Genomic DNA, 24,925 nt, shown 5'->3' with positions numbered 1-24,925 from the left:
CACCAATCCCAGACAATTAGTGCAGCAGCGGCGGCTCGCCACACACACACACACACACACAATCACACACACACGCACGCACACACACGCACGCACACTCACTCACACACACACACACACGCACGCACACACACGCACGCACACTCACACACACACACACACACATGCACGCACACACACACACACACACACATACACACACACACACACTCTCTCACACACACACACACACACACACACGCACACACACTCACACACACACTGATGTACGTGTACTCTGTGTTTGCTTCATGTGTCTGTAACTTTGAGGCAAGACACTACAGGACTGTTTTAAATTATTTGTAAAATATTTTATAATATAATTTTTAAAGTGCATTTCTTAATAATAAAAATAATAGCACAAAAGTAAATGTTTCATATTGTAATATTTTTCTATTATTTTCATTAAATGCTTTAAAACGATGATTAAAAAAAACAACTTAATAACAGTAGTTGTACCAGAACTGTTTATTGAATTAAAGTAAAAAAAAAAAAATCTAATTTAGTTTTATTATTAAATGTATTTTAAAATGAATATAATTTTGTTATTAAAAAATGCATTTCATAATATTATTTGTACTGCTAGAATGTGTTTTTTTTAATGGATAACATTTTTGGTACATAGTATATTTTAAAAAAAATTAAGAATAATGATCATTATGTTTAATAATAATAATAATAATTGTAGTAGTAGTACCAGGACTAAATGTCACTTGCACTGGTCACTTCAGTGTTTTCATGCCTCTTCTTTCAGACTAGTGGAAAGAAAACATCCACAATACACACTTAAGTGTTTAGTTTATTGTCCTTAATCGATCATCATCTGTAGACTTCAATATTTAAAGTTTTTTCCTCTTACAAACCCCAAATGTTTTCCCTGTTAATCTGAGTTTTTGTCTTATAACTAGCTGTGACAGGGACACGCAAAGTTTCAGAAACTGTTTCTATTTCTGCAACGTCTCGGCTGGAACACATCTCATGCGCTGATTATGTGCTTCGGTCAGTGTTCAGTCTGGAGTGGACACAGTGTGATATGACCTTTGAACCTGGATGAATGCAATGCTCAGGTTCCTGTCCTGGAACTTTCTCTTTTAATGTACTGTGATTAATCAACTGGTGAAGTATCGCCGAGTTGAGTTAACCCTGTAGTGTCTTGCCTTATTAAAACAGATGTGTTTTTGATCAGGTAGCTGGATTCTCCAGTCTCTTGTTGCAGCAGAGAGCAAGCAGACGGTCACTGTAAAATTAAAACACAATTACTGTGGCATTATTAATGCAACAGTGTGTGAAGTCAGTCTGGAGGTGTCTGTGCTCATGTAGGAGTGTGTTCATCTGCTCTCAGAATCAGCAGCGTCGCAGTGAAGCGTCCGTCTGTGAACGACAGAAACACACGGGTGGTCTGCGCAGGTCCAGATCCGTCTCCGGAGACGCTGTCAGACGCTGGCGCAGCGCGAGCTCAGGTTGGGATGGTGGCTGGACGGGGGGACGCTGTTCCCCAGGATGTCGAAGCAGAGGGTCTCGACGGCGTCCAGTCGCTCGATCTGCACCAGACGGGTCAGCAGGTCAGGGATGCTGTATCCCGCTGTACTGATGCGGTCGAACAGCTGCATGCCGTCCGTCATGCCTCCGATCTCGTCACGCTTCAGGCCGAAGCTCTCGGCCAGGTGTCTCCAGGTCTTCACCACTGCCTTGTCTGTGCTGTAGGTGGCGCTGAGCATCCGGCTGCTGCGCTCCAGACAGTCGAACGGGAGCTCGGTGGGACTCAGACCTGCACAGACCATCATCATCATCATCATCAGCATCATCATCATCATCATCATCAGCATCACCATAATCACCATCATCAATCAGGAACACATTAACCAGAACTAACACAAAACCTAACAATCTGAAAATTTCATTGTGAATTATTATTTTGTATTAATTATTGCATGCATTTCTTTTTTTTATTTTTTTATAATTGAAGTCTTTATTTTTATTTTTTCATTTTGGGACCTTTATCAATAACCACTACAGACAGACACACAAACACACACAAAAGATACAGTAAAATCAAATGATAAAGTGCCTATACATGTAACACAAAGATAAAGATTTAACAAAAGAGAAGCGCACTTAAAAATTACATGCATTTCTTAAAAATACTTTAAATGCATCTATTTAAAATAATACCTAGTAGAACTGTTTATTGTATAAAAATAAACATTTTTTTTTATTTAAATTTAATTAATTTAAACTTAAATTCATTTTCATTTAAATAACAATAACAATACCACCAGAATTGTTTCTTAAGCAAAAGTAACAAAAATCAAATTAAAAATATACAAATAAATTTTTATTATTATATTTAATATTTATTATTTTATCCTCATATGCATTTAAAATGTAAAAATATTTGAAATAAAAATAGAACTAATCCAACTCTAAATTAAAAAGAAATGCAAATATAACAACTGTTAAAAATGTATTTATTTATTCATTATTATTATTATTAATAAATACCAGAACTGATTACTGTACAAAATAACAGAAACCTCCATAAAATAAAAAAATCTTTAAAATTGTTATTATTTTATCATTACATTGATTAAGTCAATAATTCTCACAGAAGTTATTGTGTTGATGTAAGCCATGTTTATTCTCATATGAACCTTGCATGCTTCTGATCATCTTCTAGTTTAATATACTGAACTCAACAACAGCAGCACATCTCTCTGATAAGTGTTTGTTATAACAGTATATGTGATTACATGGGTCCCATCGGAACAGGACATCATTTGAATCATATGAAATCAATATCATGAATTCAGGGCTCTGGATTCACTCACCCTCTGCGACACTGCAGGCTCTCGTGTACAGATCCAGGATCTTCTTCCTTCGGCTGTGAATCTGCAGAAACAGGGAAGGTTTGGAGGAGTCACACAGAGCAACAGAGATGGGAAATACCTTACACTTATAAAACACAGTCAAAATTGTGAAATATTATTACAGTGTAAAACAGCTCTGTTAAAGTGTAATGTATTTCTGTGATGCTCCGCTGTATTTTCAGCATCATTCCTCCAGTCTTCAGTGTCACATGATCTTCACAGTGTGTGTGCAGTGTGTGTGTGTGTGTGTGTTCACCCCGGTGGCTCTGCTGCTGGTGTTGGTGGTGTTATTGTTGATGGTGGTGTTGATGGTGTTGGTGGAGCAGGTCTTGTCCCGTGTCAGATGCACCAGAGACAGAAGGCAGAGGTCAGCGCTTCCCTGTTTGTCCTGAGCTGCTTCTTCATCACTGTCCATGCTGCGACTCAAGAGCTGCTCGTTCTCCGACGACGCGTCGTTCTCACTGCGACAGTGTGACAGCAAGTGTACAGATGTGTAGATTTCTAAAACCACTGGACAACTATTAACTAACATTATCAAAGATTGCTGTAAAAGTTGTTAGTCCATGTTAACTAATGCATGAACTCATTGTAACGAAGAGAGCTCAGTGTAAAGTGTTACAAATGTGTCACTCTCTCTGAATGTCAGGATAGATATCAATGTATCGGTTGAGACTGAAGAACTTATAAGCCTTAAGAAATGAAATGTAGTTATTTAAATCTATGCACACTCGTAGTATCTGTAATTTTTAAGAAACATATTTCATGTTTAATTTATTTTGTTGGTGATTATTTACTCTGTTGTAAAGGTTTATGCCAGTTATAGTCAGTGTGAGCCGCATGAAGGTTTTTCCTCTATTCCTTGATGAAACACTCTTGTCTCTTGTGGTTTACTGTAATAATCATCATGCACTGACTAGCCTCTTGTTCTCAGCTCACAGGAAGAGTTCCACATGAGCCACACACAGAATGCCATTGTCTTCAGACACTTGACTCCTTTTATTCTTGTGCTTTATCTATTTGCGTCTGCAGATTTCAGTCCCAATACAGAACTTTAAAGAGCTTTTCTCCACTTCAGCAGAACCTGTAAAGACCTTTAACTTTATATGTCAACAAAGTCAAAAAATCATTTTTAACCTGCGTTTATCCATCGTTTAGAATTAAGGTCTGGAAATGTGAGTATATTTAATTAGAAAATGCCTCATTTCAGAAATTTCCGAAATCTCGTAATGCACAAACTTAAGTCAATTCTTAATGTAATTAGCCAAGGTGGGAAGTGATGATATCTATGAGTTATTTTTGAGTATTTAACTGTGGTGTCTTGACTCATAGAGATGAGAGTGTTATTCACAACCATCAAAACTAATGTGTGAAGTTCTCATCTAACTAGTATGAGGAAAGCAGTTTTATTCTTGAATTCAAGCTTCTGCTGTGCCTCGGGGAAAGAAAGGAAGAAAAGACGGGTTTGAGGTGAAGAAGTGTCATCTTGTGTTGGAGCGGAGCTGTTTTCAGCTGGTGGTTTTGGCTGCGCTTCTGCGTAATTATCAGACGCTTGATTAGGTTTGTGTGAGATGAGCATCTCCTGAGGAGAGCGTCGCTGCAGGCTGATCCTCATCCCGTCTGAGATCCACACGTGTTTGAGTCAGAAGAGAAGAGCAGCGCTGCACAGACACGTCTGAAGCAACCAGGAAACGTGTTCACCCCTGTGTGTCTCGCAGCAGGTGAAGCTTGGTTTAGTGTGTGTGAGGACTCACCTCTTCACTGTTTTTGGAGAAGAAGGCTTGAGCTTATCAAACTCGTCCTTTTCTGAAAAGATCACCACGGTTTCTGGAAACACAAAGTGTGAAGATCAGTCCGGCAGGTTTATTTATAAAGCACAGTTCACACACAAAGTGAACTTTTATCCAAAGTGACTTATAATGCATTTAAGGTATTTACATGTCTTTATTAGTTCATGCATTCCCTGGGAATCAAACCTGGGGCACGTGTCTGATCTACAGGAACTAAACCGATGGGACTCAGATATGAATCAAATGAATGGTCTGTTTTGTGTCTGAATGCTGATCTGAAGTTCTTCCGCATGTTTTCTGTTATTATCAGTGGCTTAGCTGAGAAGATCCGGTGGGAAACGGGATGAACGCAGATGTTTAGAGGTGTAGGGATCTGAAGCTGGATTACTGCTGTGACATACAGTTACATGCATTCATCTGCTTCAGTCTTTTACCTGTGGGACTGCTTCATGATCAATTTTATGACTTCACTGCAAATGAGCTAAGTGTGTCTGTATTTCTGCTCTCTGACTGATTGATTGATGGCTGAATGAGCTGCATTGAGAGTGAGTGAAAGCTGATTTTCAGGGTTTGTCTCCAGACGGTGTGAGAGAGTTATATGGAGAGCCGCAGGCTGAAGGAACATTCCAGATCTGCCGTTCTCCTCGTCCCGTCAGACGCCTGTCACATCAGCTTAAGAAGTTTAACACGTACAGATGTCAAACCAAGCGTTCGCTCACCTTGAACCTCCTTCTTCTCCTCCTGCTTGTTTGTTTGGGCTTCTACTGTCTTTATTATTTGTCCAGAGCAGCATGCTGGGAAAGAAAGAAAGAGAGAAAGACAGAAAGAAAGCACTCTGTTAGTCGTCTCGCAGCACTGCTGTTCATTTAATGTCTGGAGCAATAAGAAAGAGTTTGAAATATGGCAATGATCTCAAGTAAATATAGAGCAGAAGGACTCAAAATACGGTCAGAAAAGCTTCCCTGTGGAACACACACACATCATTTATGAGGAACATTACACAAGCACGCACACACACACACACACACACACACACACACACACACACACACACACACACACACACACACACACACACACACACACACACACACACACACACATACACACAGATGTTTGTTTGGCTAAGTGAGGTCATTGTATAGACTCCCACTGATTTTCTATCAGGTTAATGATATTTCTATCAGCTAACCAAGCTCTATCCTTAAACGTCCCCATCACAGAAACATCTGCTGAACACTAGATTCACAACAACAGCACATCTGTGTGTCTTCTGAACCAGCGAGGACCAGTCAGATGTCTCACTAATGGCTTGTGTCTGAGTGTTTCACAATATAAGAGAGGACATTTGATCCCCACACGTATTTATTACACACACACTTACACTCACATACACACACACACACACACACACTCACACACACACACACACACAGTTTTAGTGATCTCACCTTGTCCGCTGGGTTTGGTCTTCAGGATGTAGAACATGATAATCATCACTATAGCGATGGCCATGATGAAGATGGTTGACATGGCGATGATGAGGGCCGTTGCTAGGTGACCTTGTCCTGTTGGATCTGGAACAGAGTAAAAGATGTTGTTTACATCAAAGAACTGCCGTCATGTTGTTTAAACCTGTTTCAGTTTCAGATCCCATTGATTTTTTTATGTAATGTGGACAAAAAAAGACAATAGAAGTCAATAGGACCCAGAACTATTTAGTGAAGTCATCTTTATTTATCCAGCGCTTTAAACAATAGAGACTGTAACAAAGAAACTCAACAGCATTAAAAAGGACAACAGTGTGTCAATAAAGCAAAAAGGCAGTTCATCGCTGAATGCAATTTATTATCAACACAGTTAGGACACAAAAAAAAACATATTTATTCTAAAGTGTTAACGATTATTAATACTGAATGCAGCTTGTATTTCTCCTATTATATAACGATGCTAGAGTAATTACAGTGATTCTATTATGTTTTTACGGACACCCCTTAACGGTGGTAATCTGCTGTGTTAATATAGAACGAGAGTAGATGGATCAGAGGTCATGTGACCAGTTAGAAGTTCCCAGCATGCATCTCACCTTTCTCTGCGTGTGGGAAGATGGTGGTGCTGCTGGACGACACGCTGGGAGCTCGTCCTGATGACGGCGGAGTCGACTGCATGCCTGTCAGACAACATTCAGTCACATCATCAGTATAGTCATCCGCTGTTATTATTCTGCATTATTTGTGCATCAAAAACTGCATGAGCTCAGATCAATGAGGCCTATGATTGGTCCCAAAGTCCCAAAACTCAAACACAAGCATATACATGGATGTGTGTCTATTTATATACACAATAAATACACACATTATAAACACATAATTATGCAAACAATTTATTTTATTTTATTTTGGATGTGATTAATCACGATTAATCGTTTGAAATCACTGTGATAAATGAGTAAGGTCAAAAGGATTCCGATTATATTACTGTGTAATGTTCTGGATTACGTCACTGACTAGTGTTCGTCGTGTGGTTTGGACCCGTGATGAAGTCCTCAGCGCTGAATGCAGGAACATTAATACGCATTTATTTCAGGAGAAAGAAAATCCTCTCCAGAAAACACAAACACGAGTTCTTTAAAAATGACGCAGAGCTGTTGGCTTTTCTTCTCTTTAAGTGAAAATGTTCTGTGATGGAGTATACTTTGATACCGCCTGACGTTTAGTGTATAACAATTCAACATTAAATATGGGACACTAACAGTCTTAATGGACTCAAGCTCAAATCTGCCAGTGTTTTCCGCTCTCCAGTTGAAGTATTGATTTAATTAAGCCCACCAACAGCACAATTTGTCAAAGCTCTCATAGGTTTGACGTCTTTGCTTATTTCTTTCTCATTGCGAGTGTCAAACACACTGTAAACCAAACGAACGCTGTACGGATGGCTTTGTGAAACCCCATCCGTCATCTTCAGGAAGTTCATTAGAAAGCATTATCAATCTGATGTTAGCACATTCGTTCAGTGCCAGATCATCTGTTGAGATGCGCGTGCATGTGATCCCAGGCTTTCTGAATCACATGTGTTTCCATGCAAGCAGCAGCAAGTTAATCATCTTCTTATTCACTCAGAACTCTTAATTATTAGACGTAAGCTTCGCTGCGGGCGACATAATTTGCAGATTACCCGGCGAGTGCCAGCATGTCTTCACCTGTGCGACTCCCTGCACATACTTCCACATCTACGGCTGTTTTTAATTGCATATAATTCCCACCCACTTCATTTCTGTCACCACACAATAGAAAACAATTAAAGTGGCTCTGAAAACCCCGGACCGGCGCAGACGTGTTTCCCAGCACAAAGACCCTTCATTTACAGGATGTTTATCCAGAGAGATTAACAGGAACAAAGCAATTCGTCAGAGAACCACAAATATTCATAATGTGTAATGACAGGTTTATTAGACGGCTAATGAACCGTCGTTCTCAAAGCAGAACTTCAGTGTGTCACTACAAACCTAAAGAAATGAAGTTCCTCTTTATAGGCATAAAAACGGATGTGTAACCAAGAGAAAAATAATAAATAAAATAAATGAAATGTGACATAAAATATGGGTTTATGGAAATAAAATGTAATTAAATTGTTGAAGAGCCAACGTTATTTGTGATATTCAAAGCCAGATTTATTAGGAAGTTTACTAGAGAAATGCAAATGAAGTTTCACAGCTATAGTTTTTGCTTTTAGATTTACATGTAGAAATCTATATTTGTCGTCGGCTTGGTTCCTATGAAATCCGTCTGTTTTGCTGAAGTGACTGCTGTAAGAAGCTGTTCGCTGGTCATCAGAGTTTCCACTCTCTTTCTGAAGAAACATCTCATGGCCAGAGACAACAACAAAAAAGAAATTAGCAAAACAAAACAATAAAGAGTTGGCTTTCCCTCGGTCGGTCAAAGCTGGAGTTAATTAGTCTCCCCCCTTTCACAAACGATGACATTTCATCCCAAATAAAACTCAGACCCCAAAACCTGAATGGGAAGCAGACGTGGTTATTTCCAGCGCCGCTACAGAAATGAGGAATCGCCGCTGCTGCTTGGGGTAATGTTTTAGCGCATTACACAGCCTTAAATCTGCAGGTTTAGCGGCAGTGATCTCTGCGCGGGTTTCCATGCGCTCAGCGCTTCAGGTATGCGCCGCTAATCAGAGACTCCAGTGTGTTATGAACGATCTGTCAAACACCAGAGCCAGGCCAAGAGAAGGAAAATAAATCTGAAAAACCTTCCTGCGCCGCAAACGTGCAGCTGATGGAGTCCAGACGCTGTTTCACAACAAGACCAGATCCACGTCCTGCTTCGGGTTTGGTTTGGTTTGGAGGATCTGTATTCTGTGGTGAACTGTGTGTGGGCCTTTGGAGGAGTTTAACAGAGCTGTTTTCATGCAGCGCTGAATCTGAATCTAAACGAGCGAAGAGACGCACAGACAGAGACAGGTGGAGCTGAGATGTTCTTACACTCTCTGATGTTACGAGGAGCGTTCTGACACGAGTGACACACCATGCCGTAGATGTTACGAGGACGGTTCTCCAGGATGTAGTACCTGAAACAGAACAACATGTGCTGCTCATCATCTGGGAAGAAACCAAGATCATCTTTACAAACACAACAGTTACTCAGAATGTCTGACATTAAGAAAAGATGTAAACTATCTCATGAAGATGTCATGTCCTCATGTTTTGTTTCTGATCAGGTGCAGGTTTGGTGTTGTTGCTCGGGTCGAGTCTTATCTGAAGTGAGTCCTCACACACAGAACACATCAGAGGACACACACACACACACACTCGATCGAAGCCATCTCAGAGGAGATATCAGCGAACAGACCAAAACAGAAACAGCACTGACTTCCTGAGGCACAGTATATTAAACACACTCAATAATGTTCTTTTAAAAGCTGCACTTTGTGTATTTATATTCAAGCTAACTGAAACCAGACCTTCTGCTTTAACTGGCAGCAGCAGAGTAAAGCTGTGTGTGTGTGTGTGTGTGAGAGAGTGTGTGTGTGAGAGAGTGTGTGTGTGTGTGTGTGTGAGAGAGAGAGAGAGTGTGTGTGTGTGAGAGAGAGAGAGAGTGTGTGTGTGTGTGTGTGTGTGTCTGTGTGTGAGAGAGTGTGTGTGTGTGTGTGTGAGAGAGTGTGTGTGTGTGTGTGAGTGTGTGTGTGTGTGCAGAACTTGATCTCTATGATAATTCAGTGATAATTCAGTAACGTTTTCTTTGAGGTCTTTAAATATTATAAAGTATATAATGCAATATAAAAGTATTTTAATACATGAATTATGCCTTGTTGTGAACATTATATTGCATTGCATGATATCATGAATAACTACATTATTATTATTATTATATTATTATTATATATATCTATTCATTGTTTATTACATTTTTAGAAAGTGTAATGCATTAAACACAAGACAAACAATCAATTTCAGCTGTTACAAGGAACCAGCAAACACATTAAACTTCGTGGTTAGGCTTTTCTCAGCATCAAACCGTTGCTCTGTAGCTCTGAACTATGAGTAGTTTGAGAGTAAAGTTGATCTGAGCGAGAGTAAATGCTTCAGCGAACACTGGAGCGTGGTCTTACCCCGGTAAACACGGTCCACACTCGGCGTCGCTCTCCAGAGTCCCCGGCGTCAGGACCGTGGCGCGGTACAGAGAGTCGCAGTCTTTGTGTCGCCGGCAGATCTCGTACTTGCCTTTGGAGAACTTCCCGGCCGGACACACCACGCAGCTGTAGTCCTCATCTTTAGTGCCGTAACCACAGTTCTGAAGAACACACACCACAGACATCACTTTCAGCTCTACAGCACTCCCATCTATCCATCTATCCTCATCTATACATGTTAACCTGGAATACAAGAAAGAACGCCATGCTTTTCTCAGGATTGCAAGATAATGTATCTCATAATTAAGCAGCTCTTCCACATCCAAACCTTGAACCTGACGTGTGCTTCACATCACTGAACTCTTACTGATTCAGATGTTACGTCTCCATCAGAACGACTCTAAAAAATTGCAACAGGTTATTTTGAAGGAAAGTTGCATTAGCTTTTAAGTCATATTTTGTTATTGCACTAAGAAATAATAGAGAGAGAGAGAAAGAGAGACCTTTGTATTTTGGGAAATCTGTTTTTTTTTTTTTTAGAATATAAAGAGTTATGAGATATTAGTGCAGAGTTATGTGATAAATAGTCACAATTATCTTTTTTTTATTAGTATTCTGTGACTGAAAAAAAAAAAAGAAATTACAAGAATTCAAAGTTTTTATCTCACAATTATTACTTATAAGTTACATTTTGTTATTGCATTAACAAATTATTTAAATAAGTTCTGGTAATAATAATAATAACAATACAAAAAAGAAAAACACAATGAAACAAAACCAACAAAAAGAACAACATTTTTTATATTAAAATAAGTTGCTCTAGGTAAGAATGGCATTTTTGAGAGAGAGAAAAAACACATTTAAGTTGCATTGGTGTTTAAGTAAGCTTTTGTTATTGCTTTCAGAAATCATGTCAATGATGTATTCAAGTAAGTAAAATGAATTTAAAAAAATATATATATTTAATATTCAGCAATGAGAACTAAACTTGAGTTGATCTGAAGAATGACTCTATTGTCTTCTGCAGAGCTGCTTTACACGTGAAACTCAATTAGTTGCACAACTGATGGATTTAGCAGCATAAACAGTTATTTTCCTGTTTATTTGTCCTGAAGCTGCTTTAAATCAGTCTGTCGTTCTGATTCTTCTCCAGTTCAGTGAGGTTCGTTAACTCGAGAGCCACTGAAATATGAAGCAGGAGCATCTTCAGAGCAAACTGTCACTGAGGTATACTCATGAATAGCTGTTTTCTTCAGAAATGCTGAATATTTTTGCTGAAATTCATCTCAAGTGTTGTGAAGAGATCCTATATTTCCATAAGCTTTCAGAAACAAGAACAGCTCTGATGGGACATGTATTTTTAATATTAATTGTGATCCCGAAGCATGTTCTCAGATTAGTTCTACACAGCAAAAGTGTTGTTATCCCGTACAAATGTCTAAATCAAGACTCATTTACTGGAAATGCCTTAAAATAATCATTTAATATAATATATTTTTAAATGAAGTCAAATGCAGTGAGTTTTTCCTTAAAACAAGAAGAAATGGTCAGAAAAATCTAGTTTTTTCTTTGACTCCATTGACAGTTATTTATTCTTGTTTTAAGAAAATATTTAACTGATTATGATGCATTTTTCTGAAAACAAGACTTTAAGATATTACATAATTGTGCATGTGCAATGAAAGTGATTTAAGGATGTTTAGATATATGTAGTGTTATATGTATATGCATTCTTCAGCAGTGTACTTCCAGTATGTGTTTCTGAAATACTTTTGGTTTTTGTTAACTATAATAATTCTGAGTTTTTCAATAAGAGTGACGAAACTAATAAAAAGATTAAGATAATTTCAGTTTTTCGACTTCAAAATGTCAAGTTTAATTCACTGTGTTACTTGAAATAGAAATACTAGAAATAGTATTTTCTTGTAAAATGTATGACCATTATATACATATATAATATAAATAACTAAACAATCTTGAATTAAGATAAATGTACTTGTGAAGCCAGTTTTCTGAAATGTTTATTAAAGTGCTGTTAGTTTCTGCTTATAACAAGAAGAAATATCTGCTCATGGGGTCAGAAGATTGATCTGAAATCTCTCTTTATTTCTCCAGCATCTGTTCTCACAGAATGTGTTTGTGTTTTTTTAATTCAATAATATTTTTTTTGATTATTATTTAGAACTTTGAAGGGATTTTATGATACTGTGTGATATTTTAATGGAGAGTTACAGAAGAGGCCCAGAGGGTTAAAAAACACATCTTCAGAGTTTGTTCTTATTCCATTGCCTCACACCTAGTGTTAATGTCATCAATGAAAACTGATGAAAAATGTTCGTTAACAAGGTTTTTTCCAGACAAAAGCAGGACAATGGTAAGACGATAATAAGGTCATTAAACGATAACTGAGACTAAATGAGCATGCATCGCTGACGAAAAGACAAGAGACTGAAATATAGTGTTAAAGAACCCAAACTTTACTCAAAAACGTTATCTCAAATCCCCGATCTGAGCTGTTCTGTTAAACGCTGCACACATCACTCTGCTCAGCTTCATCCAGTCTGCAGAAGAGAGTTTAACTAGCCTCTAACTGATCCTGTGATACATCTGTACACTAATGTCAGAAGAGTCCATGTTCTGTTTGTGTTTATGGGTAAAACTGCAGCTTCTCAAATTCATGTCCCACATGACAACAAACAACAACATTTCATTGCAATTAAAACCGAGAAACTGACTAAAACTAGACTAGAATTATCAGACTGAAACTGTGGATTGTTTCAGTGTGTGTGTGTGTGTGTGTGTGTGTGTGTGTCTCTGTGTGTGTGTGTATGCGTGTGTGTGTCTCTCTCTCTCTCTCTCTCTCTGTGTGTGTGTGTGTGTCTTTCTGTGTGTGTGTCTCTCTCTCTCTCTCTGTGTGTGTGTCTCTCTCTCTCTCTCTCTCTCTCTCTCTCTGTGTGTGTGTGTGTGTCTCTCTCTGTGTGTGTGTGTGTGTGTCTCTGTGTGTGTGTGTCTCTCTCTCTCAAGTTCAAGTTCAAGTTGCTTTATTGGCATGACATTTGAGTTACAGTATTGCCAAAGCATTCAGATTCAGAATAAAATATAATTACAATAAAATACAATACAATAAAAATAACAACAACAGATAATATTTCAAATATTAATAATAGTAATTATATACAATCAAGAATATCAAATAAAACAGTTGAATACAATCAATTACCCCTTTCGTATGGTGTGTATGGTGTATAAATATTTAGCAGCTAGTGTCATTGCCGTCTCATTCTCTCCAAGTATATAGAGTAGATATATATAAGTATATATAAGTAGATATATATCTCTCTCTCTCTCTCTCTGTGAGTGTGTGTGTGTGTGTCTCTCTCTCTGTGTGTGTGTGTGTGTGTCTCTCTCTCTCTCTCTCTCTCTCTCTCTCTGTGTGTGTGTGTGTGTGTCTCTCTCTCTCTCTGTGTGTGTGTGTGTGTGTGTGTGTCTCTCTCTCTGTGTGTGTGTGTGTGTGTGTGTGTGTGTGTGTGTGTGTGTGTCTCTCACCATGTTGGGCTCTTGTCCCGGCTGACACTGAGGGCAGGGTTGGCAGCTGCTGATTGTGTGATTATAAAACTCATTTTCTCCACAGCTCAAGTATTCAGCACTCACAAAACACATGCTGGACACCTGCAACACACACACACACACACACACACACATTAAACTCATTAACAAACACATAAACTCACATTTGTGGCAGCTGTTATCTTTATTTAACAACTCGTTTATCTGTTTCAGGTTCATTATATCTGCTGGTGTAAGTGCGGCAGTGGATCGATGAGATCAGAGACAACAGCACCAACTAAACACACAACTATCAGTCTCAGTTAATATAGAATACAGAACACACACACACACACACAACCAGCCGTCCGTCTTCTCAGACGAGTGAAAGTGTGCAGGTGCTGATGCAGTGAGGAAATGTGTTTCATTAAAGAATTAAAGCAGAGAACCACAAATCATCTCATTCAGCCCGAGCCAATCATCATCAAGCTCCGCCCACACGCTTCCTTACTGCCAAAATACACAAACAACCAACTCGTTGCTTCGCCTCAATTCCCATGTGTTACATCATGAACGGAGAACATGATTCAGGTTTGGGGAAATGAGAGCGGAGGGAGTTTGTGTGATTAATCAGATCAGAATCATCAGAATGTGATGAAATCATGAGCAGAATTATAATGACTGAAGAACGTGAGAACACCAGCAGATGATTTCTGCTTTTACTGCATCCAAACAGACACAGAACACGACACATTTCAAGAAAAAAAAACCTTATTTTGTGAAGTTCTTTGAATATATTTTTCTAGATAAATTTTGAATACTTATTTTTTTTTCACAAAAGTTTGAAAACTTAATTTTTAAACAAGTGATGGATTTTTTTTTTTTTTTTTTTGAATGCATCAAATTTAATCATTTAATTAATTTGTTTTTGAAAAAAAAATCTAATTTCCAAGGAAACATTCTCATTTTCATTTTAATTCATTTGATTGTGATTCTCTGTGTTTCAGACGCGTCCAGAGACAGATTAACATGTGCTCACCAGCAGAAGAAGCTGAGATGGTGTCCGTCCTCCTCTCTGGATCATGATGATGAGGTGATGTCTTCCTCCTGAGGAGCTCTGAAACAACAGCAGAATCTGGATGAAAAACACTGCAGAAACCATGTAAACGCTGCTGGATCTGTGCAGATTTCTCTCCTGATTCAGACCAGAGCACTGTTTCACTGGAGGAAGTGTTATTATGGATTATTTGAGTTAAAAACATCTTAATGCTGGATATTTTAGTCTTCCTACTTCAATATTTTACATTGGACTTCCATTTATACTCATGCATAGCTATGACAGTAAACTTCTCTAATGCTTCCTTGATCTTTGCTGTGAATGAAGCTCTTTCTTCTGGTTTGTGATGTTGTAAGGTAATGTACAGCCGTCTCCAGTCACTGCACTAATGTCTGACGGTTTGCTGAAGCGGAGAAGTTGAGCGTGTTTTATTATAGCGGTATAGTGCTGTCATCTGAATCCACCCGCATCAACATCAGCACTGAATCCCCCATGATGCATCGCTGCATGACGGACAGCCCAGAGAACACAGGTGAACACAGATAACAACTACAACACCATCCACAGCAGAACACTACAACACTATCAGCAGAAGACTGATCAGATATCACACGGGTTTCAGCGGAGGAAGACACAGTTTACTGTAACCACATGGGATTGTTTCAATATTAGAACAAGAGTGCTTACTGTTAACTGAGACTAAATCTGATACTATTAAAAACGGTTTGGGTAAAAAAATTATGTAACATTATTTGAATTTATTATAAATATTAGATTAAATGCTTAGAATAAAATGTCAGTTTATAAGAAAAAACATTTTAAAATTGAAATAAAAAATGTTGCCTTGCCTTTAAAAATGTTTACGAACTGAAATAAGCTTTAGATGAAGTACTAAAAATAGAAGTGAAATATAAATGCATTAAAGCTAAATAAAATAGTAAAAATGACAAAAGCACACAACAAAGTTACTAAAAATAATGATCATTTTTTATTTTAGAATTATTTTAGAATTAAAAATGTTTCCTTAGCAACTATCTGAAATAAGATTTAAAGTACTACAAAATTATCATACTAGAACTGACAAAAAAAAAAAAAAGAGTACTAAAACTTTTTTTAATTATAAAGAATAATAAGCTTTGGTTGAAGTCTTAAAATTACTTAAAAATAAAATTAAATAAATTAAAGCTAAAAAGAAGATGTAAAAAATAATAATAGCAAAAGCACATAACAAAAATTACAAAGTCAATTGGAAATAAACTTTTTAAATTTTAAAGTTGCAAAAAATAAAATTGCGGAAGCTAAAATTAGAAGTCAAATTAAAATAAAGCTAAACAGAGATATAAAAAAGCACATTAAATTATTAAAACTTGAAGAAATACTGTAACGCTCAATCAAACAAAGCTCTAGAGTCACAGTGTTTGTTCAGCACGAATCAATCTGCAAATAGATGACTTGATTAAAAATGATCCTGACTTTGGAATATCTTCTCAAAGCACACTTTCCCATCAGGCGCTCACCGAGGCACCTTCCTCCAGCTGACGCTGACGGAGAGATGAAGACCCTCGGCTCTGCGCTTCATCACATGAGGAGAACTTATTTTAGCAGGAAACGAAGCGAGCGCCAGACGCCTGTGCCCCTGAGCCCCCGGCTCATTATCTGACACACACACACACACACACACACACGCTTTCATCAGACTCCAGCTCCAGCGCTCTTCTCTCCACACGCCGAGCAGGAATGCACTGCTCTCCAACACAATCGCTCTGACCGACGCTGTCTGGGCTTGCCTCTGTTTGAAAGTCGACCGCAGACTTGCCGCCCCGGGTTATTAAACTTATAACCACCACATAATCTAAGATAAATACACAGAGTATCATTATCCTTATCATTAACAGCCCTGAAATATCAGTTCTTGGGGGAAGATATTATTACTCTGAACGACCCGTCCGATTCTGCCACAGAAACCCATTTCAAACACTCAAACAATTCTTACTACTTCCTCTGATTTAAAGCCACTCTATCAGGTTCCTCTCTGAGACATGACTTGTTGTTAAACTGTGGGGTCTGTGTTTCCAGCACAAGTGTGTGTAATAAGTGCAGATGAATGACAGATTGGTTTCTGCGAGGTGTGTGTGGGCCGATCAGACACACAAAGAGCTTTAATGTCAACAGAGAGACTCATGGGAGTTTGCGCGGGAAACCCCCGTCTCTCTGAAGCGGAGCACACGGGCTTATCGTTCCTGCTGTTTATATCCCAACGGAAGCGGTGCGAGGAATAATCTCCGCTGTGCTTGTTGTCGTTTCCTCGTTCCAGCATCTTCAGATGAACACAAATCATCTCAACACACACACATCCGGCTCGGAGACACTGAACACAAACGGCCTGTAGATCGTCTCGTTGTCAGATTGGGAAACTGCTGTTCAAACGGCATTAATCAGTGAGGAAACGAGAGCCGTGCTTCACTTGGACTCCTTCCCAGTTCATTTCCAATGTGAATGAAATGATCAAAGATTCTGCTCCTGCTGGCATCAGTGTGTTTAGTTCAGTCGTGATGGACGTTGAGGGCAAACTGTACAAACTCCAGTAGATTGGGCTCTCTACACCAGTTATTTCCCAGTTTGGAAATCGTGTTTGTTGTTGTACTCATAATGATGTTGCTTTGACAAGAAAACACATCTGCCAGATGCTTACAGTCCACTCTTCCATTGGAATCGAACCCTTGAGCCTGTGTTGCAAGCACAACACTCCAAAGGACAATCACATAGATCATGTTTTTGCATTTAAAAATGCAAAACACTAGTAGTGGAATGGGGAAAGTTGGTCATTTAATGGTTTTAGATGCCGCAAAAGATGCAAGAGCAATGGTCAAACACAAGGGTTCACAAACTTTTGTCTGCCAAAACCATTAGATGTGAGCTTCAGAGTTTTAAGTTAAGTCTACAGTCTCCGCGTCCTGATATCAGAGGAGCTTTAGAAGCTGTTAAGTCTCTGTTGAATACTGCTCTTTTGCAAGCATTCCTCCTTCAGATCTCTGCCTCGCAGTCATTGACGTTCAGGGTGAAAAGTTTATTTCAGAGTCAGGAGCCACTCTGGAGCCGTATGGAACCTGGAGGTACGGAGAGAGTATGTGATCGTACACGCAGACGGAGGATGTGCGGCTCCTCAGGTTTCCTCCGAAACACTCACCAAAGGAAACACATGAAAGCCAGGAGGAACTATAATCTTCTGATTTCAAACGTCAAGCACCAATCCAAACCGATCAAGAAGGTCTACTGTAGAGCCGATCATCACCTGTTCATCTACACTCACAACAATAAAGACTTTCAAAGGGATAGCATTTCTGATTATATATATCTGACAATTATGACTTTTTATCACGTTTTTATCTCACTAATCAGACGTTCGGAGTTTATATCAAGACTTTTTTTCTTAGAATTGCATGCACATTTATATCTCACAATTTTAATTTATATCTCAAAACTTAATTATTGCATTTCTAACATTTTATCTCACATTTCAGATGTTTTTTTTAGAATTGGAAGTTTATAATTATTAATTTCACACAATTATTTTTTATCACACTGTTCTGAATTTTTATCTCGCAATTCTGTTTTTATCTCATAATTCTACATTTCTATCTTACAATTCTATATCTTGCAATTCTGAGTTTTTATCTCAAGTTTCTGATCTTATCTCCCAATTCTGACTTTATATCACACAATTCTATTTCTCATAATTCAAAGTTTTAACTCGCAACTCTGTTTTAATATCATAATTCTGTCTTTCTATCTTGCAATTCTATATCTCAGAATTCTGACATTATATCTCCTATATCTATCTCATTATATCACCATTATAGAGTTTTTATCTTGCAGTTCTGTTTATATATTGCAATTTTGACTTTATCTCACAATTATCTACTTTGTATCTCATAATTCTGTTTTTCTATCTCACAATTCTTTTTCTCATAATTTTGATTATCTTGTAATTCTATATCTCACAATTCTGATATCTCGCAATACTGTTTATATTTTGCAATTCTGAGTTTTATCTTGCAATTCTCTTTTATATCTCGCAATTCTGACTTTATATCTCATTATTATGACTTTATATGACAATATGACAATAACTTTGTTATTTTTAATCTCACATTTTTTTTTTTTAAGAAAATTTTTTAGATTTTTTTGTTTTTGTTGGAAAAGTCCAAATGGTGAAAATTGTGAGATAAAAAGTCAGAATTCTAAAAAATAAAGTTCAAATTGTAAGATATAAACTCATTTTAATTACCTTATTTTTAATTCTGTGATGGAAATAAACTTCTATTAAAAACATGCCTTGATTGTTTAACTAGACTTACTGTATTTTACCTCTTACATTAGTTGTACATTACAACTACATACAGAATACACCTTTCAGTGAAACATGGTCAGCTACCTTTTACATTAAATTAAGACATTAAGATAAAACCTAACAAAAAAGCACCTACAAAGACTGGCTGAAAGGACTTTCCTCTGACTGGAAAACAATCATCAAAGCCATCAATGTTGAAGCCGATGAAAAGCCGTGGTGGTTCTGCTCGACTGACACTGGAGCACAAAGGCCGGTGTTTTTAGGCTGTGTTGTCTGCAGGGCGGTGCTGTCTGCATCCTGACTTTACTGGGAAACACAAACACTCTTCACCTTTTGATGATTTTAATTACAGCTTTTGAATGAAAGCAAAGCAAAGCCAGAGAAAAGCCGCTCGGCAGCAGCTGAAGAAGAGTGAAGCTCTGCTGTCTTTTCATGTGACCGCAGTCTTTGATTCCTCTCATCCTTCAGACGACGTGACAGAGTCTCATCAATCACTCCTTTCTCTGCGCTGCTGCTTCTGGCTGCTCTGAGTTTACTTATGGCCAAACCTACAGTATATCCTCCTTCAGGCGTTGAGTGCCAGCGTGTGTGTGTGTGTGTGTGTGTGTGTGTGTGTGCTCACAAAGAGACTCAATGCTTCTATCTGACCAGGTTAAATCTCTTTTAGCGTTAACCCTTGTGCTGCTGGAAATACTTCACCTAATTCGGTGTTTCCAGTAAAAAATGCCTGTAAATCTCTAATTTTGCTGTATTATCACCAAATCTTGGATTTAATCTTTTGAGCTTGTTTTCTTTCAATTAGCACAGGTTTTGTGTTTCCTATTGGATCTGATTGATCACAGGTGGATTTGATCTGAACTCATGCACCTCAGTTTTTGAGTGAAAAAAAAAAGATATAATTTGTGGATACTTTTGGGAATGTTTGTTAAAAAACTGATCAATCAGTTCCAAAAAGAAATGCACAACCCGTGCTAATCAAGGTTATTATAGTTAACTAAAACTAAGATGACATTAAAACCATAAAAAAAAGTTTTTACTTGATATACTAAAACAACACTGCTGCTATTTGAAAGAACACAAGCTGATAAAAAGATTTTATCCAAAATTGGTCTTTTTTTTTAACACAAAAAGTGCCACAAGGTACACTAAAAAAAGTACAATAATTGTCAAAGACATTTCCTTTAGTTGTTCTACACGGTTTTATTCAATCAATCAATCACCTTTATTTATATAGTGCTTTAAACAAAATACATTGCATCAAAGCACTGAACAACATTCATTTGGAAAACAGTGTCTCAATAATGCAGTCCAAATTTTAGTCCAATTTGATAACATTACCAGCATTTTGGTGAGAAGAAAATCCTCTCTGGATCAAAGTGACCCAAACACAACACGAACGCCATTCATTTAAACGGTAAAATCGACAGTTCAAGCACAACAAGAAAAAGAGGCGGAGTAACAACCATCAATTAACTTCAGCAGTTTAATCCCTGCTGGCAGATTCTGCAACTACAACTACAACAACTACAATACAACTACAACAACAACTACAACTACATCTACAACTACAACAACTACAATACAACTACATCTACAACTACAACTATAACTACAACAAAAACTACATCTACAACTACAACAACTATAACTAAAACTACATCTACAACTACAACAACAACAACAACAACTACAACTACAACTAGAACTACAACAACTAAATCTAAAACTACAACAACTACAACAGCAACTACATCTACATCTACAACTACAACAACAACTATAACTACAACTACATCTACAACTACAACAACTACAACAACAACAACAACAACAACTATAACTACAACAACAACTAAATATAAAACTACAACAACTACATCTACAACTACAACAACTACAACAGCAACTACATCTACAACTACAACTATAACTACAACTAAAACTACATCTACAACTACAACAACAACAACAACAACTACAACTACAACTAGAACTACAACAACTAAATCTAAAACTACAACAACTACAACAGCAACTACATCTACATCTACAACTACAACAACAACTATAACTACAACTACATCTACAACTACAACAACTACAACAACAACAACAACAACAACTATAACTACAACAACAACTAAATATAAAACTACAACAACTACATCTACAACTACAACAACTACAACAGCAACTACATCTACATCTACAACTACAACAACAACTATAACTACAACTACATCTACAACTACAACAACTACAACAACAACAACAACAACAACTATAACTACAACAACAACTAAATATAAAACTACAACAACTACATCTACAACTACAACTATAACTACAACAAAAACTACATCTACAACTACAACAACTATAACTAAAACTACATCTACATCTACAACTACAACAACAACTATAACTACAACTACATCTACAACTACAACAACTACAACAACAACAACAACAACAACTATAACTACAACAACAACTAAATCTAAAACTACAACAACTACAACAACTACAACAACAACTATAACTACATCTACAACTACAACAACAACAACTATAACTACAACAACAACTACATCTACAACTACAACATCAACTACATCTACAACAACTACATCTACAACTACAACTACATCTACAACAACAACAACAACCACAACCACATCTACAACAACTACATCTACAACTATAACTACATCTAAAACTACAACAACAACTACATCTACATCTACAACTAAAACTACATCTACAACTTAAACTACAACACCAACTAGGATTCAGATCATCATGTACTGCTGTGATCTGACCTTTGACCTTCTGCATTTGCAGCTGAGTTCCACAAGGGAATAAAGAGGTATTTCTACAACTTCAGCCACTTTCAGGGGTTGATTTTAATTAAAACTGACAGATTTCAACATTTTAAGGTCACATAACTTTTTGCTACACCTTCATCGTTTAATTTGACTAGTTTTAAATGTATTTTTAATGCTTTACCAATGAAAATTTAGTATGAAATGTATAAAAATTAACTTAAAGCATTCATGATGCATAAAATGGCAATTTGATAAGCTCCAACAACATGTAGTACTTTTAGTACAAAAGTATTAATGTCACTTCCAGCACATAATAAGATTTAGTTTTTTCTTCTGATGTCTGGACTCGATCTGCAGAGGTGTAGCCATGAAACAACCGCTTCCGAGAAGATTATATGCGGGTCAGTTCGCTCATCGGAGAAGATAAGCGCGTGTGAGCTTCCCAGATTAGACACGAACAGACTGCACAGTTGCATTGGGAAAACCAAGACTGAGATAACCAACGCAACCGCAAAGAACACAATATAACAAAAGCAGATCAGTATATAATCCCAAAAGCATCGTTTGCCGACTATGATCGCAAGTTCCTAAATTATATGCATTTAGCAAACGCTTTTATCCAAATCGATTTACAGTGCATTCAGTCTAACATTTTTTATCTAACAAATGTTACCTTAACTCTAATAGTAATGACGGAACCTGCGACCATAAAGTTGCTTTAGGAAATGCAATTAATTTCCACTTGCTTCGTTCTATTATTAATAATGTTTCCAGCAGCGCGCGCTCATCATTGCGTCGTTTCTCCAGTAGCCTAATGTTTTTCTCGGATCGCTCGCGCTTATTTCCTCAAACAGACAGCAGAAGCGCGTGCATGCGAGCGCATGCCTCATCTCCATGCAGGACTTTCCCCCACATCTCATCTCCGCATGGGACAGCCAAAGCATTCCCAGAACTAGTCCTTCACTAGATTAGAATAACTTACTTAGCGCATGCAACATCCTTCAGAATCGACACCAATGCGTGCTGCACACAGCTCAAGAGCGCACAGCTGATTTAACAAGCCTATCTAACCAGCTAAACACCTATAATGCTGAAACGCACATTTGTGAGAGAATACGAGCAGTAACGATCCGTTTGCATCTCAATGAAGCAGGAATTTCCCTGTCAGCAGCGCATTCCTGAGGCGCCTTTACCTGCGCGAGACGCGTCTTCGGCTCGACACACACCCGGGAGATTCTTCAGCACGATCCGCCACGAGACTCTCGCGCGTCGGGGTCCGAGCAGGGATCTGGACTGAGGTCAGATCATCGCAGAGAATCGGATCAGTAGCGCGCACGAGCGTCCGTCTCCTCTTAAAGCGCTTCAGGCTCGTTTCTGCGTCTGGCTCCACCTCGAACCAGAGCCAGAGATGCTCTCCGCCCAGAACGAACCTGAGACAGGTATGCAAGCCCCTCTACAGACTCACTGCTGCCCACCAGCGACACACAGAAGATCAAGCAGCAGCGCATCAAAGCCAGATCAAACCGGCTCGCTTCTGCTTCTGATCGGAACTGTGTAATTATTTTGATAATATATATTGATGTGCAAGAAATGTATGATGTTCTAAAAAGTGTTTACGGACTCATAGATGCCAGGATAATTTATTGACTTGTTTATCTATTGATAGGAGAGGATGCATCAGAGAAACAGGTGTGACACTTGTACTTTCCCTGAGGAACGCTTTCTTTTTGGTGCATTTTCCCCTTCTTTTATGTGCACTTTGAAATGTGCTTTTCCGCCCGTGAAGAAACACAATGAAGAATGAATAAAACTGGCTCCATGAAGCTCAGCGCTGCAGAAAACCGATGTCCACCACAATAGAGTTTCATAAATGACTGTATTTACACATTCATGCATCATTTTGTAGTGCACGTGATGTATTTGAAACAGTAATGTTTTGGCGCCTGTCACTTGGTAACCAGGGTGCACAGAATGGTTGCCATGGAAATCATCAGCTAACCTACTTGTGCAGGACGCAGGACTCTGAAGCTGTTCTCTGAGTCTGACAGGACTTGATAGGGAGGTTATTTAATATTAGAGCAGAGCCATTCATCGATGGAAGCTGGTGTCTGCCACAGGATTAAGTCAGAATTGATGGATAATTGCTAGACATTTCTTGTAATAGCAAGATGTAAACACAACACTGAGAAGAATATTATGAGATATAAACTTGCAAATATAACCTGCAATTGCAAGATATTGGATAAACTTATAATTTTGAGAAGACAAGTAGTAATTGTGAGATACAATGTAAGAGCCGTCAGATATAAACTCAGAATGCGAAATATAATCTTGCAATTCTGAAAAGAAAAGTTGTAATTGTGAGATAAAAAATTGCAAAAAAATTCACATGGTGGAAAATAATAGAATTGGGAGATGCAAACTTAGAATTCTGAGGAAAAAAGTTAGAATTATGAGATATAAACGTGCAGTTCAGAGAAGAAAAGTTCTTAAAAATTTGCAGTTACCTTTTTTATTTTTTATTCTGATGAAAAAAAATAGAATTGCAAGATGCAAACAAATTCTGTGTTAGAATTGTGAGATAATTAAACTGCAAAAAATAGAATTGCATGATGCAAACTAAGAATTCTGAGAAAAAAAGTTTGAATTGTGAGATAAAAATTTGCAGTTACCTTTTTTATTTTTATAATATGGTGAAAAAAATATAATTGTTACATGCAAACGTAGAATTCTTAGGGAAAAAGTTAGTTGTGAGATATTTCAATGTCGGGAAAAAATAGAATTGTGAGATATAACAGTTGCAGTTA

General features: G+C 37.8%; 1 protein-coding gene across 1 annotated transcript; it reads right to left on the bottom strand.

Annotated features, from left to right (window-relative positions):
• Positions 1 to 620: 620 nt before the first annotated feature.
• Positions 621 to 23,541, bottom strand: edar (ectodysplasin A receptor). Its single transcript, XM_026217549.1, has 12 exons — positions 23,312 to 23,541; positions 14,922 to 14,999; positions 13,883 to 14,005; positions 10,316 to 10,497; positions 9,189 to 9,274; positions 6,780 to 6,863; positions 6,145 to 6,270; positions 5,413 to 5,487; positions 4,658 to 4,730; positions 3,163 to 3,367; positions 2,868 to 2,928; positions 621 to 1,807 (listed from the first exon to the last, which is right to left on the bottom strand). The coding sequence occupies exons 2-12, from the start codon at positions 14,964 to 14,966 to the stop codon at positions 1,473 to 1,475; spliced, it is 1,395 nt and encodes a 464-aa protein (XP_026073334.1). The 5' UTR covers positions 14,967 to 14,999; positions 23,312 to 23,541; the 3' UTR covers positions 621 to 1,472.
• Between the last annotated feature and the right edge of the window lie 1,384 nt (positions 23,542 to 24,925).

This window comes from Carassius auratus, chromosome 34 (genome assembly GCF_003368295.1).
Source record: "Carassius auratus strain Wakin chromosome 34, ASM336829v1, whole genome shotgun sequence".
NCBI classification, from domain to species: Eukaryota; Metazoa; Chordata; class Actinopteri; order Cypriniformes; family Cyprinidae; genus Carassius; species Carassius auratus.
This window is presented reverse-complemented; position numbering and strand designations above follow the sequence as displayed.

Bases quoted from the DNA above. Each gene is read 5' to 3' on its own strand.
- edar (XM_026217549.1), bottom strand. From the start codon at position 14,966: ATGATCCAGAGAGGAGGACGGACACCATCTCAGCTTCTTCTGCTG. The intron at 14,006-14,921 runs GTGAGCACATGT...TGTGTGTTGCAG, and splicing joins CATCTCAGCTTCTTCTGCTG to GTGTCCAGCATGTGTTTTGT. The intron at 2,929-3,162 runs GTGAACACACAC...CTGTTTCTGCAG, and splicing joins CCAGCAGCAGAGCCACCGGG to ATTCACAGCCGAAGGAAGAA.